Genomic DNA, 13,208 nt, shown 5'->3' with positions numbered 1-13,208 from the left:
AGGGGAGAGCTCCCCCTGACCTCTTTCTCCAGGACCTGCTTCCTGGTCACGTTCTCATCCTACCTGGCCTTCCGCATTTCCCAACTGGAACAGCAGTTATGCTCCCTGAGTCGGGATGTCCCTGCCCCTGGGCACAGGTGAAACTCTTTCTCTTCCTAATGCCTGTGGGTTGGAGGGTAAAGGAGAGGAGCCAATACCTATGCCCAGGCTGCTTGTTTCCCTGGTTGGCCTTGGCCCTGCCCTTGAGCTAGCTTGACAGCCCTAAGCAGGACTGGGCACAGTGCGTAGGTACACACATCCCACCCTGACCGGCTCTCCTGGAGGCAGAAGGGCTTCCCTGACCTGCCGGCCTGGCTTCCCGTCCTGCCTCTGATCTGGGGTCTCTCCTGTGTGCAGGCAGTAGCTGCTGGGCCTCTGTCCCACTCCTCCGAGAAGGATGCTCTGGGTGCTAAGCTTCTGCTGACAGTCTCCGTGGTTTATGCTGCTGCTGTGCTGAGACTGTGTATGAAGGAAAATATTCCAGATCCTTCCTCTCCTCCAACTCTCCCTCCTTTAGTGAGTGATCTGAAGTACTTGTTTACAAAGCTCCTCCGGTTTTGGGACTCAGACAAAATGGCAGATTTTTGGAACCCATGAGGAATTCTGTACACCAGGCTTCAGCACCACTCAAACAAACAAAAAATGAACTTGCTCCTTGGAAACAGTCTGGCACACGGGCAGAGCACTAACACCACCCCAAGGGACGAAGGCCAGGTCACACGGCTCCCTCCAACGGTGGGACAGAGGCCAGAACTCAAGCCACCAGTGTGGGCTCTGCTCTCTCCCAGCGCGCTGTGCTCTCACTTGGACCCCTGAGAGTCTCTGTTCTGGGGCCCACAGGGCTTCTTGTAAGGGATCCAGGCACCCAGCAGACCTGGAGCAGCCTGGAGGGAAGGTGGGGCAAGCTATGAGTGAGGAGGGGGGGCTCGTGGCTAGATTCCAGCAGGAGAGGAGGTTCATGCTCTGTGCTGCGGCTCACTGCCTGCACGAGGGACGCCGGCCGGGGCTGTGAAGGAGAGCAGAGGACCGGCATTCTGTGTCCTCGGCTAACGGTCCCTAGGGAGGCAGGTGGGGCGGGGCCTTTGATCACTGTGGCCACAGACCTGGCACTGGATCTTCCTCAGGGGCTCAAAGTTTCCATGGTGCCCCAGGCAGGGAGTAGGGGATGGGAAGGGTGGGAGGGGTGGTGGCTTTGATTTGGGGTCTTGCTTTGTGCTCCCTGCCTGACTGCCCAGACCTCAGGCTTGGCCAGCAGTAGCCTGTCGGGTGGGCAGCGTGATGGCGTTGGGCCGCCCCAGGCAGGAAGGCAGGGCTCACCTGTGTCACCTGCAGTCAGTGTGCTGCAGGCCATGGAGGGGGTTCCTCTGCTCCACGGGCTCTGTTCTCTATGAAGCAGGTGGAGGTGCGCGAGGTGGGCCTGATGTAGTGCGGGTACCAGCCAAGGGGCTCTGTCGGACAGCTCTGGAGACGAGAGAGGGAGGGGATGGAAGAGTAGGCATGACGGTAGCTCTGCCGTAGTCCTCTTCTCTGTCAAGGCCTTTATTCTGAAAAGCTTCTCTGTGCTTCAGACTGCTGGCCTGCTCTCCCTGGGACTCCCATCTGCTAAGACGGTGCTCTTGGAGGTTCTGGAAGGGCCTTTGTGAGGACGCTAGAAGTATCAGGGAGAAGCCCTGGTGATGGGGTGGGTGGTGTCAGAAATAGCCACTCTTTCCCTCTCGAGACACCTGAGAGGTTAATGGGGAGAGATCCAGATGGAAATGATTTATTATGGCTCCGTGCTTGTCTGTTCTGTTTATAAGAAACCCAAATGAGGACGGGAGGGACTGGCAGTAGGTGGCAGCACCCTTGGCGCCGTGCAGGCTCTTCATTCTTCCCCCATCCCAGGTGCTAGGACTGAGCCGGGCCCCTGTGCCTCGTGGGTTGCTTGCACCAAATCTGTATGTCTCCAGTGAAATTCACTGTTCTGTTCTCCCAAGAGTGCCACACTGGATGAATGGCCAACCTTTTTTTGGAGCAGCTCCCCTTCATTGCTTCTTTCCATCATATTTTCAGGGAAATAATCCTACTTGCCCCAGCACCCCCCTCCCTGGAGCTTGCTGAAGTGCAGGGAGAATAGATCCATTTTCTGAGCTTTGCTGGGTTGAACTAGAGGTTCATGAGAAGCCGTGAGAAGTGCCAAGTCATGGGTGGCTGTGCCAAGATGCTGGTGATCCTAGTCCCCAGCCACGCTCCAGGCTGAGAAAGGACAGGAGGCAGACTGTAGGGTAGGTGGCTTTGGAGGCCCTCCTGGGGTTCAGGGCTTCAGGTGGCATAAGCATGCCTGCCCCTCTTGAGAGCCCTGTTTCTCCCCTTTGTCTCCTAGCTGGTTCTGTAAGGCTTCTGCACCTTCTGTTGTGCTCATTTATAAATGAGACGCATTTAGACAGGCCTTGCTTGCATCGGCCGGTGCTCCCCTAATTCCCTAAGAGTTTGGTTCAGCTCTCCTTGGGTTGTTGCACTATGGCATTAGTCTTTGAAAATATTTTTAAATAAAAAGTCTGATTTTTTTAAATGTCCTGTGTTATGGAAAATTCATTTTTATCTTTTGAGTACTCACTAAAGGTCCTCCTACTGACATATTTGGCACCAAAGAAGCTGATAGGGCCGAAGTCATTCCCAGAATCCCAAGCACTCTGTAAACCTCATGAGACTTTAGTGGAGCTGACTCACAGTTTAGGCACATGGGGAAGGGGAAGGACGGCCACAGCAAACCACCAAGAATGCTTCCCCATGTCTCCTGGGAAACTCCAAAGCAGTATCCCTGGTTTGAACAGTATGGTGCTTCTGACTCAGGAATTAAAGCCTAGAACTCAGAGCCAGAAAACTTCTGTGTCCTTTTCTATGACATTGAGCCTAGATTAGGGAAGTTAAATTCCAATTTGGGCCATATCACCTCTCTTTCTCCCTAGGATGCTCCCTCTACTATAAATCTACTGAATGATGCCCCCTCATTCAGTAAATATAGAGCCCAGATTATGAGCCAGGTGCTATGCTAGGCACTGGGGATATAACAGTGGACATGTCAGGCAATATCTCCATGGCTCCATGGCCCTTGTTTCTCATATAAACATAAGTTCAAAGTAAACAAATAAACTAACAATGGGATTGCAGATTGTGACTGGGATAAGTTCCATGAAGGAAAGTAACAGTGATACAAGATAGAGTAAATAAGGAGATGGTTTTAGATGGGTGGTCAAGGAAGACTCTCTGAAGTGAGAATTAAGCTGGTGCTTAAAGGATGAGGAGACAGTCATGGGAGGAGCTGGGAAAATTAGTCCAGGATCAGAAATTGCAAAAGGTAGAGAAGAGTGCATATGTCTGAGGAACAGAGAGACCTTCTGCCTGACTCTAGGACACTAATCCTAGATAGTGAGATAGTTGGAGAGGTCAAGTGAACAACAAAACAAAAAACCTATTTAAAAATGGGTAAAGGACTTGAATAGACATTTCTCTGAAGAATATATACAAATGACAACCACATGAAAAGATCTGACCATCACTAGTCATTTGGGGAATGCAAATCAAGACTACAATCAGATACCACTTCACACCCATTAGGATAGCTACTATCAACAGAAAATTAGTGTTGGCAAGGATGTGGAGAAATAGAACACTTATGCACTGTTGGGGGGAATGTAATATTGTACAGCCACTGTGGAAAAAACTACAGCAGTTCTTAAATTAAAATTGGTATTCCCATATGATCCACTTCTGGGTATATATCCAAAAGAATTGGAAGCAGTCTCCAATGGCTGTCTGTACACCCTCACCCTCAGCATTATTCACAATAGCCAAAAGGTGGAAGCAACCCAAGTGTCTATTGACAGATGAATGGACAAAATATGGTAGATAAATACAAGGCTGTCGGGTTGGCTCCCGGCGGGGACTGAGGTCAGATCTCCGGGCTGGTCCCTCTCGAGGGGCGGTGATGCGAGCGGGCCACTAGGTGGCAGCAAAGTCCAGAAGGCCCCGGGCCTGGTGCGAGTCCAGTGCTCCCCCTGCCCAATGGCAGAAGGGAAGCCACGGCAGGCTTACGGGGCCATGTCTCCTCTGTCCCCTCTGGTCCTTTCTCTTCTCCCCTTTCACAGCCCCGGGGAGGGCCCGAGGTGATTCTCAAAGGAGATCGTCCCCAATGGCTCTCCAGACCCTCTGAAGGTCAGGCCAGGAGGAAGGCAGGGCTGGCAGGTGCGAAGCACGTGCGTTTGTGTTTGTGGTGGGAGGGCGCTGGGACCACAGCGGGCGAGTGGGGAGCTCACCTTCTTTTCCACAAGGGCACAGAAACCCCGGGCTTCCCCTGACCTGCCCTCCCTCGCTGGCAGTAACCACCTTCCCTTTCTCAGGGCACAGAATTACAGAAACCTGGCTCCTGCAAAGGGGGATTTCAGGAGGCAAGAACACTCCATCCCCAAAATGATGGGATGGGTTGAACACTCTATCCTACCCTTATTTAGAGACAAGGGGGTGGACCCCGGAGCAGAGAGGATTCAAATTTGATGGTTAACTTTGTCCACTGAACATGAGTGGGAGGGAGGCATTTAAGCCTCTGAAATGATGATCTAGAGAAACCCGAGTTCATCCCTCTGCGTGCCTGACCTCCACTGAGCCAAGGAGCACCTGGTGCCCAGCACGCCCTGCTTGCCGGCTGCCTTCACGCTGGCAGGGCTCTTTGCCTCCCCGGAATGTGTTCCTTCTTGTTTGCCCCTCAGTGCCTGGCCTAGAGCCAAACCTGGGCTGCTTGGAATACCATGCCCCACTCACTTCTCTCACAGGATCTGAGACAGGCTCTCTCCCACTTGGGGACAGGCCAGGCCCCTGCTTCGCCCCATCCCGCTGGGCCCGACTTCTCTAGGGACACCAACTGCCAGGGGCTGAGAGCAGAAGCCCTTCGGAAGGCTGTAGCTGGGACCCCGGCAAAGCAGATTGGCATATTGTCTTCTTACCCTATTGGCAGCCTTCTAAACTGGGCCAGAGTGGGCAAAATGTTGTTCGCAAGCTGTTCATTAACTTGTTAAATGCAGAAAGGTTGGCTGAGGCACCACTTTGGGAAAATGTGACAGCCCCTGCTTCTGGATCCACTCTAGCATGAAGGCGGGTTACGGTGTAGGATTTCCGATGGAAGATTTTCTTTACTGCTAGTTCCAAATACCAGGCTAGTCTGAATGCGTGCCTGCTCCAGTACATGATTACATTTAAAATATTTATTAAGCACTTAGTATGGGCTCCTGAACGCATGCTTCTATGGATACTGAAAGTTTCTGAGCACTTAACTGGGTACCAGGCCCTATACAAGGAGCTTTTCATAATCATCTCATTTGACTCTAAATACAAGAAACTCTCAATACAACACTACAGCCCTCACACCTTGCACTGTGGGAACTGAGACTGATAGGCCAGAGACGAATTATGGAACCCTTCAGGGGGTTCATTCAGGAGACAAAACAGGGGGAATAGCTGTCTGACAGTGTAAGGCATGTGCTCCCATAGTGCACAGGGAGCGTATAGACTGCCTCAGTGGCAGAGGGGTGTGCGGCATGCGTGGGCTTCCAACAATGTGCAAGATTAGGATCAGAGGAGATGTGGGGAGGATCCTCACAAGATGTGTGTTTGGAGGGGTGACTCGGTAAAAGGATGGTGGTGTGGAGGATGGTGCAGATGAAAGCCTTGGGAGAAGCAGAGTTCCTGCTGGGGAACAAACGTGTAAGTGGACAAAGTCCCTCGGGATCTAAATGCCAGGATGAGAAGGAGGGACTTGATTCAGGCAGTGAGGAGCTACTAGAACTACTGGAGTTCAGGAGTGAGGGACTTGGAAATATTGGTGTGGCGACGGAGTGCAGGGTCGATTAAAAGTCAAGCCGAGCAGTCGACGTCGTGGTTTCTCGGCGTCAGCACTGCTGACACTTTGGGCTGCATGATCTTTGTTATGGTCGGTTATTCCGTGGATTGCAGGGTACTGAGCTACATCTTTGGCCTCTTCCCACCTGATGCCGGTAGCACCCTGTACCCCTGGTTGTGACAACCCAAAGCATCTCCAGACATTGCCAAATGTCCCCTGGGGGTAGGGGTGGGGGCAAAATTGCCCCTGGGACTCACTGGTCTAGATGGCAGGTGATTAGGGTCTGGGTCTCAAAATATTGGCAAGTATTTTCATAACCAACTGCATCAATCGACTGACTTTTAAAATAGCTGACAAAAGTAAAAATGGTTTCCTTGTCAGAGGAAATTGATCATCAGTGCCGAAGGACTTAATGGCCTAGAGAAAAGAAGCTTCTGAAGCAGATTATTCTGCATATTAGAAACCTCTAGAGGATACTCCCAAACTATAGATAATGTGCTCTCTGGACTCATTAGCAAGAAAGTGGCTGATACTAGGATTTCTCTCCCTACCCCCAGCTCCCAAGACACATCTTACTCAGTGGCCGCTTTGAGTGAGGAATGCCCAATCTGTCTGCAGTCAGAGAAAGCTATTGATCTGTGATTTTGCTGGGTTTGTGTTCACCTTTCTAAAATTCTGTTCCTGACAACTGGTGCAGTAGATGAATAGATCCTGGCCTGCCAATGAAGATCTATGATATAGCAAGAATATACCAAGATGTGTCTTTGTCTAAAGCAGGAATCAGTGAAGTACAACCCTCTGGCCAACTACTTATTTTATTTATTTTATTTTTTTATTTTTTGGTATAATTAATCCACAATTACATGAGGAACATTATGGTTACTAGACATCCCTCATCACCAAGTCCCCCCCACATACCACATTACAGACCCTGTCTATCAGCGTAGTAAGATGCTGTCAACTACTTATTTTTGTGAATAGTTTTATTAGAACACAATCATGCCCATTTATTTATATATGGTCTCTGGCTGCCATGGAGCTTGGAAGGCAGTGTTAGTAGTTACAACAGAGACCATCTGATCTGTAAGCCTATAAGATTTACTCTCTGGCTCTTTAAGAAGAAGTTTATTGATCCCTGGTCTAAAGGAAATTGCCGGTGTTGTACAAAATTCTGGACTCAGATTCTCATTCTGTTGCTTGGGATGACACAATTTCAATTTTTTAAATTCAAATAATTATCACTGAGTACCTACTATGGGCTGGGCTAGGCACTGTGCTCTGTGCTTGGAAGATATTAATGAACAAAGCAGATTAAAAATCTTTGCCTCCATGGAGCTTATATATTCTAGTGGTGAGGGGAAGGAGATAAGAAAATAAGCAATAAAGATAAATATGTAATAGAGCATGTTGGAAGGTGGTAAGCGCTAAAGGAAAAAATGTAGAGCAAGAAAAGGGGGATTGGAAATGATGGAAATACCAAATTAAAAGAGGATGGTGAGGGAGCTTCTGATTGAGAAGTTCATATTTAAGCACAAGCTTAAAAGAAGTGAGAGAATAAACTTAGTTGGGTATTCTAGGCAGGATGAACAGCCAATGCAAAAGGTGTGAGCAGGGAGGGTGGCTGGCTTGCTCAGGAGAGCATCAAAGATGCAGGTTTAGCTGGAGAGAGAGAACAAGGGGAAAAGTCTAGGAAATGAGGCCGAAGAGGTAATGGTGGGGAGACCATATAAGACAACTGTTAAGAACTGACTTTTATTTTGAATGAAATAGGAAGCAGAGGGGTGAATAATAAGCTTTTATTATATAGGTTTTTAAAGGCTTATGCTTGGCTGTTAGGGAGGGGAATGAGGAAGGCGGGAAATCAGGAGACTTGTGGCAACAAAGGTGAGAGATGGTGGCTGTGATGAGGTTGATGGAAGGAGAGATGGTGGAAATGGTAGATTCTGTATATACTCTGAAGGGAAAAACAAAAGGATTTCCTGTCAAACTAGAGATAAATATAAACAATTGTCATAAAGGATGACTCCATGTTTTTTGACTTCAAAGGATGGATAGAGTTGCCATCAACTGAGATGGAGAAAGCCACGAGGGTGCAGTTTTTGGAAGGAAGATCAGAAATGTACTATTGGACATGGTAAGTTTGAGGTGAGTTCTAGACATCCAAGTGGTGCTGCCAAGTGGGCAATAAGTTATGTGGGTCTGGAGCTCAGGAGTGAAGGCTGGGAGATACAAATTTGGAAACAGTTGACATATGGATGGTATTTAAAAGCATAAGAATGGATGAGATCACCAAGGGGCTGAGTGTCGACAGAGGAGAGGATGGAGGACTAAGCCCTGTGCTCCACCATAAGTAAGGATCAAGAAGAAAGGGAAGAAATAGCAAAGGAAATGGTTGGGTACCTAATGAGGAAGGAGGAAACCAGGAGAGTTTGGCATTCTGGGAGCTAATCACCATTATCAAGGAGGAGACTGGCAAATGCTGTTAATCAAATTTCTTTTATTGTGGCTCAACAAAAGTTCTTTCTACTTGAATGTAACCCAGTAGTTTCCAATTTGAACAACTCCAAGCAATTTAATTTAAAGGGTCATTCTTTTGATACAAAAATAGCCTGCGCTCCATTTCCAACCACTGTGGGAAGTCCTGGGACCTCAATTTCTCCAAGTGTTTCCAAGGTTGCTTCTGTATGTCCTGGGTCAGATCATGGTGCGGCCTGCTTGTATGTTCTCTCCTGTTCCTTTGGCTGTTGCCCTCTTGCTCTTCCTTCATTCCTCCAGATGATTTGCACTGAGATGGTCAGATGTACCCAAATTGCACAAAAGGTTTGGAGTTAAAGGAAGATGATAGCACAAGGCAGAAAACCTTAAATTCAATGCATGTATGAATTCAATGCTTGTAGAAATTTAACAGCCATTCCCTACTGTCTCAGGAAGCTTCTCACTGTCCGTGTTCTCCAGGAGGCCCCTGACTCCTGCTCTGTCTCTAGCATGCACCCCATCTCATTTCTTTTCACCAACCTCCCTCCACTTCTTTCTTTCCTAGTCTCATTCTCTTTTTCTAGGACATCCAATGAAAATTCAAATTTCTTTCCTCTTATTATTTAGAGACTGATGTCTCTTTATAACCTCCTGGCCCACTCAGGGTAAACCCAGGGAGTTGATGTGTCTCAACCAGAAAAGGTCCATCTAGATATTTACACTGCAACAAACAGGCTCTCTAGCAATAGTTTATGCTGTACTCCTGAAACCAGAAAAGCCACATTCAGTTTTTGTTCTAAACAGCAATTTTTCCTTTTAGGTAATTAAAACAAAACAAAAAAAATCCCCCACTACTACTACCAATGATCAACCAGGAGGCAGTGTGTCACGGTGGTCAAGGGTACAGGCTGCTGCTCTGGAATCAGTACATCTACATCTGAACCTCATCAATTTACTTAACTTGGGCAACTCTAAGCCTCAGTTTTCTCATCTCTAAAAGGGGGATAATAGTACCTACCTTACAGGTTTGGGTCATTATTAAATAGGAAAATTCATGTGAAATTCTTGGAAGTCTCTGGACCATAGAAAGAGCCAATAAAGTTAGTTATTATCTACTAAATTTCAAGGAATGAATTTAAACAAGTATAAAACCCAATGTTGGTAGGGCTCCTTGGAATTAGACACACATATATATTACACATTAATGGTGCTATACACTGATTCTTTCGAGAACTCTCTGGCCGTCTATATGAAGGGATGTAAGTTTATATGCTTGGATGTCTCAGTTCCACTTTCGTATTCCTCAAGGAGATAATTTGGAATGAAGGAGTTATTTATGAAGAGTATTTGCAGCAGTGCTATTCATGACAACATCAGAAGTAGCCAGCAAGCCCAACAGTGGGGAAATGGCTAAGAACATCATGGCCTGTTACCTAGGTGAAACCCCATGCTACCTTTAAACATAAAAACATTTAAGGGAAGAAAAGGCAAAAATCAGAACTAAAATATGCTTGCACATGGATTACAACTATGTGAAATGTGAAAACCTCTAAGAAATCAGCAGATTAATTGAAGACGCCCATTGGTTAGAGTTACATGTTTAGTGAGTTCCCTATTCTGTCAGGTTGCCTAAGTTCATCAAACTCTACCCCCACAATAACTTTCTCTTATGCAAGCATGAAATATTTTGCTGACTAACATGGCATTTTGATTTCTGCTGCATTGCCTTGGAAGGATGATGGGCTGTTTTGATAAATTGCTTCTATATTTGTATTTATCCATTCAACAAGTAACAACCAGGGTCTATGTGCCAGGCACTATATTAAGCAGCAGGGATTCAATGATGTATGAATAAGACATGGTTTCTGGTCTCTAGGGCTTTTATAGTTTAGTGGAAAAAGAAATAGAACACCAAAAATTATCTGTGATTTGGGCATGCTGAGAGGGTTCATGATCCTTGGGAACTGTTCAACAAGGAAAGCAACCTAGTCTGGTGCATCAGGGAAGATTTCTCTGAGGAAGAGATCACATTGGAATTTCCCCAGTGAAGAGTGTGGGATGGTTAGAGGGGGAGAGAAGAGCAAGCAGGAAGGCTTTAAGGGGAGAAAATGTGTTGCATTGGAGGTCTGCAGAGTTGGAGCACAGTAAACGAGGGCAGGAGTGGTCTGACTTGTGAAGAGGCAGAAGCAGGAAGGGGCAGATTGTGCAGAGCCTTACTGAAGATGTTGGCAGGATATAAAATGGACTGGAGAGTGCGCATGAATACCGGAGGACTATGTAAGAAACTACTTTGGCAGTCCAGATGAAAGATCATGGTTATTTGGACTGGAGTGGTGGCACTGGTGATAGAAATATATGGATTAAAAGGATATTTAAGATGTAGAATCAACATGACTAGGAGATTGATAGATGTGAAGAGATAAGCCAAGGATGGCTCTTAGATTTCTGGCTAGAACTGGGTGGGACAGAGGTAGGGAATACTGATAGAGCAAGCTTGATGGGGGAAGATGAGTTTTGGGATTTAGTAGGTTTGGATTGCCTTGGAAATATCCAAGGGAAAATGTCTAGCAGGCTGTTACAGGGTTATACAGGTAGAAGTTAGAGAGAGTTCAGGAGAGAAGTACAGGTCTGAAGTGCCCAGATCTGTGGTTGGCCTGGAGAATGGATAGGAGACACTAGGAAATGTGCACAGAATGAGAAGAAGGTTTTGGGGACAAAACCCTGAGAATCTACAGCAAGCAGAGAAGAAACTAGCAATAAGAGTGGTCAGAGCAGTACCTAGGAAAATTAGGTATCATCACATCAGTTAAAGGAACAGTGATTTGAAAAGGAGGATTCAATGTTGCAAGGAGTACTAGTAAAATAATCATCAGTGTTTTTGTAGAGTGTGGGAGCAGAGTCTAGATTCAACTGGGTTGAGAAGTGGGAGGGGGCTGAGGACTTGTGACACTTCAGATCTGGCTGGAAAAGGAGGAAGGCAGAAAAGTCAGCATACAGAGGGAGACAGGAAGTTATGCTTTTATTTATTTTTAAAGAGGGGGAGATTTAATACCTCTATGATCTAAATGCTGATGGAAAGGAGCTGGCAGAGAGAGGGTGATGATGTGCTTGTATCTGTGAAGGAATTGTTTGCACGAAATCCCTTTGCACAGGTGAGGGGATTGGCCCTTGCTATGAGGGTCACTGCAGTAGGAGGGAGGAAGGCTTACAGATGGGCACACATGTAGGTATATTTGCAGATTTGGTGGAAAGTGAAGTTCATGGTAGTTCCTACTTTTCTTTCTGAAGTTGGAGTGCAGGAGCTGAGGGCTGCACAGGTTTGAGGAATGAAGACTGAGACAGTAGCTGCAGAGAGCTGGGATGTGAACTGGCTAGGGATGCATAGCCTGGGGCAGAAAACCTTATCCCAGCTTGCATCATGGGGAAAGGGCTTTCCTCCAAACACAGGTTGCTTTGTTTGAACACAGAGGGAAAAGAGCCAGAAAGTTATTCTCCCTTGTCTTTTAACACAAACTGCAGGATCTAAGATTGATCTTTTCCAGAGTAATGGTAACTCTTCCCTGCTAGTGATACTGAAGTTGGTTACCACTTCCTTTTAACTCTGACATGTTAGTTTTCCTTACAGAAGGAAATTTCATTGAAATATATATAGCACTTGACTTTTTCTTACTGGAATTTCATCTGTCTCATTTTGGAACTCAGTGACCAATCTTCCCACTTCTGTAGAGTGCTCCATCTTTGCTTGGCTACACTAATTTGACCCAATTCCTTTAAGCCCTCTCTTTTTTTATGAGATTCCCTAGACTGCTGCTTTTGTTCTACCTGCCATCTTTCATATACATGTAACCTGAAAGGACGTACAATGTAGGACTTTAAAAATGCCTTAGATCAGTAGATCCATCAGTAATCAGGAGATGATCCAAATATGACCTAAAGTATAAAGCAAAACCAGTTGTTATGTAGGTTCTGTTACTGGAAGTTAATTGAGAAGACAATTTCTCATTATTGGTTTCTGTAACATACCAGCAGAATTTATGAAATTTATAGTCAGGCCAGATTGCATTAAAAATGTTCAAGCAAGGAGTTCTTGCCACCAATTTCTCAGAAAAGGGAGAAAGGAATTAGGTAAAATAGTGTGGGGAAGTGGAGGCCCTGTCACTTCCAATCATGTGATTGTGCTTCTCTGAGATTGTTTATCTATAAAAAGAGAAAGATATGACAATTAAATGAGAACATATATACTGATTATATATAATAAAGTAACTTGCACGTTGTAAAATGATACAAAGATTAGTTGTTGCTATTTACAACCCTTGAATAAGTTTTCTCTTTTTATACATAATAGTATTTATCAGGCCATTTTTTTGCATAGCTGTTTAGCTGTAATATAAAATTAAGTTTTTAAACTTTTTGCTAATCTTAAAATGGAACTGGGCAGTAGGCAGAAAGGGAAAATGTTTATTTGATTGTCCACTATATGCTTTATAAATGATACCTAATCCTTGCAGTGTTGGCTGAAACAGACTACTTACTGTCTTCATTCTGGAGATGAGGCTATGCAATCTCAAATTTGCCTGAGGCTCAAAGTTATACCTGACAGGACTTGTATTTGATTAAAACAGTCTTGCTCTTTCCTGTGCCACAACATGTAAATTTCTGTAAATATATTCTTTCCCCCTTTCCATTTTAAGTAGTGAAGAAAACTTTCAATATCAGTAAATAACCATGTGACTGAGAAATTCTACTTTGTCATTTCAATGGAATACCTATTATTAAAACATATGGTTAATATGGATATAGTAAAAATTACAGAATGAAAATA

The 13,208-nt window shown here is 45.7% G+C and overlaps 1 protein-coding gene across 4 annotated transcripts in view; it reads left to right on the top strand.

The window, feature by feature from the left end:
- GRAMD2A (GRAM domain containing 2A) overlaps positions 1-2,590 on the top strand; it is a 32,707-nt gene extending 30,117 nt beyond the window's left edge. For all 4 annotated transcript variants that reach the window (XM_036907837.2, XM_036907839.2, XM_057488945.1 and 1 more), the window contains 2 exons: positions 33-137; positions 397-2,590. In XM_036907837.2, the coding sequence (XP_036763732.2) occupies positions 33-137; positions 397-403 (112 nt within the window). In that variant the 3' untranslated portion in view covers positions 404-2,590. The remainder of the gene's footprint in view (positions 1-32; positions 138-396) is intronic.
- Positions 2,591-13,208: the final 10,618 nt, after the last annotated feature.

Source organism: Manis pentadactyla, chromosome 11, assembly GCF_030020395.1.
Source record: "Manis pentadactyla isolate mManPen7 chromosome 11, mManPen7.hap1, whole genome shotgun sequence".
In the NCBI taxonomy this organism is placed as follows: Eukaryota; Metazoa; Chordata; class Mammalia; order Pholidota; family Manidae; genus Manis; species Manis pentadactyla.
This window is presented reverse-complemented; position numbering and strand designations above follow the sequence as displayed.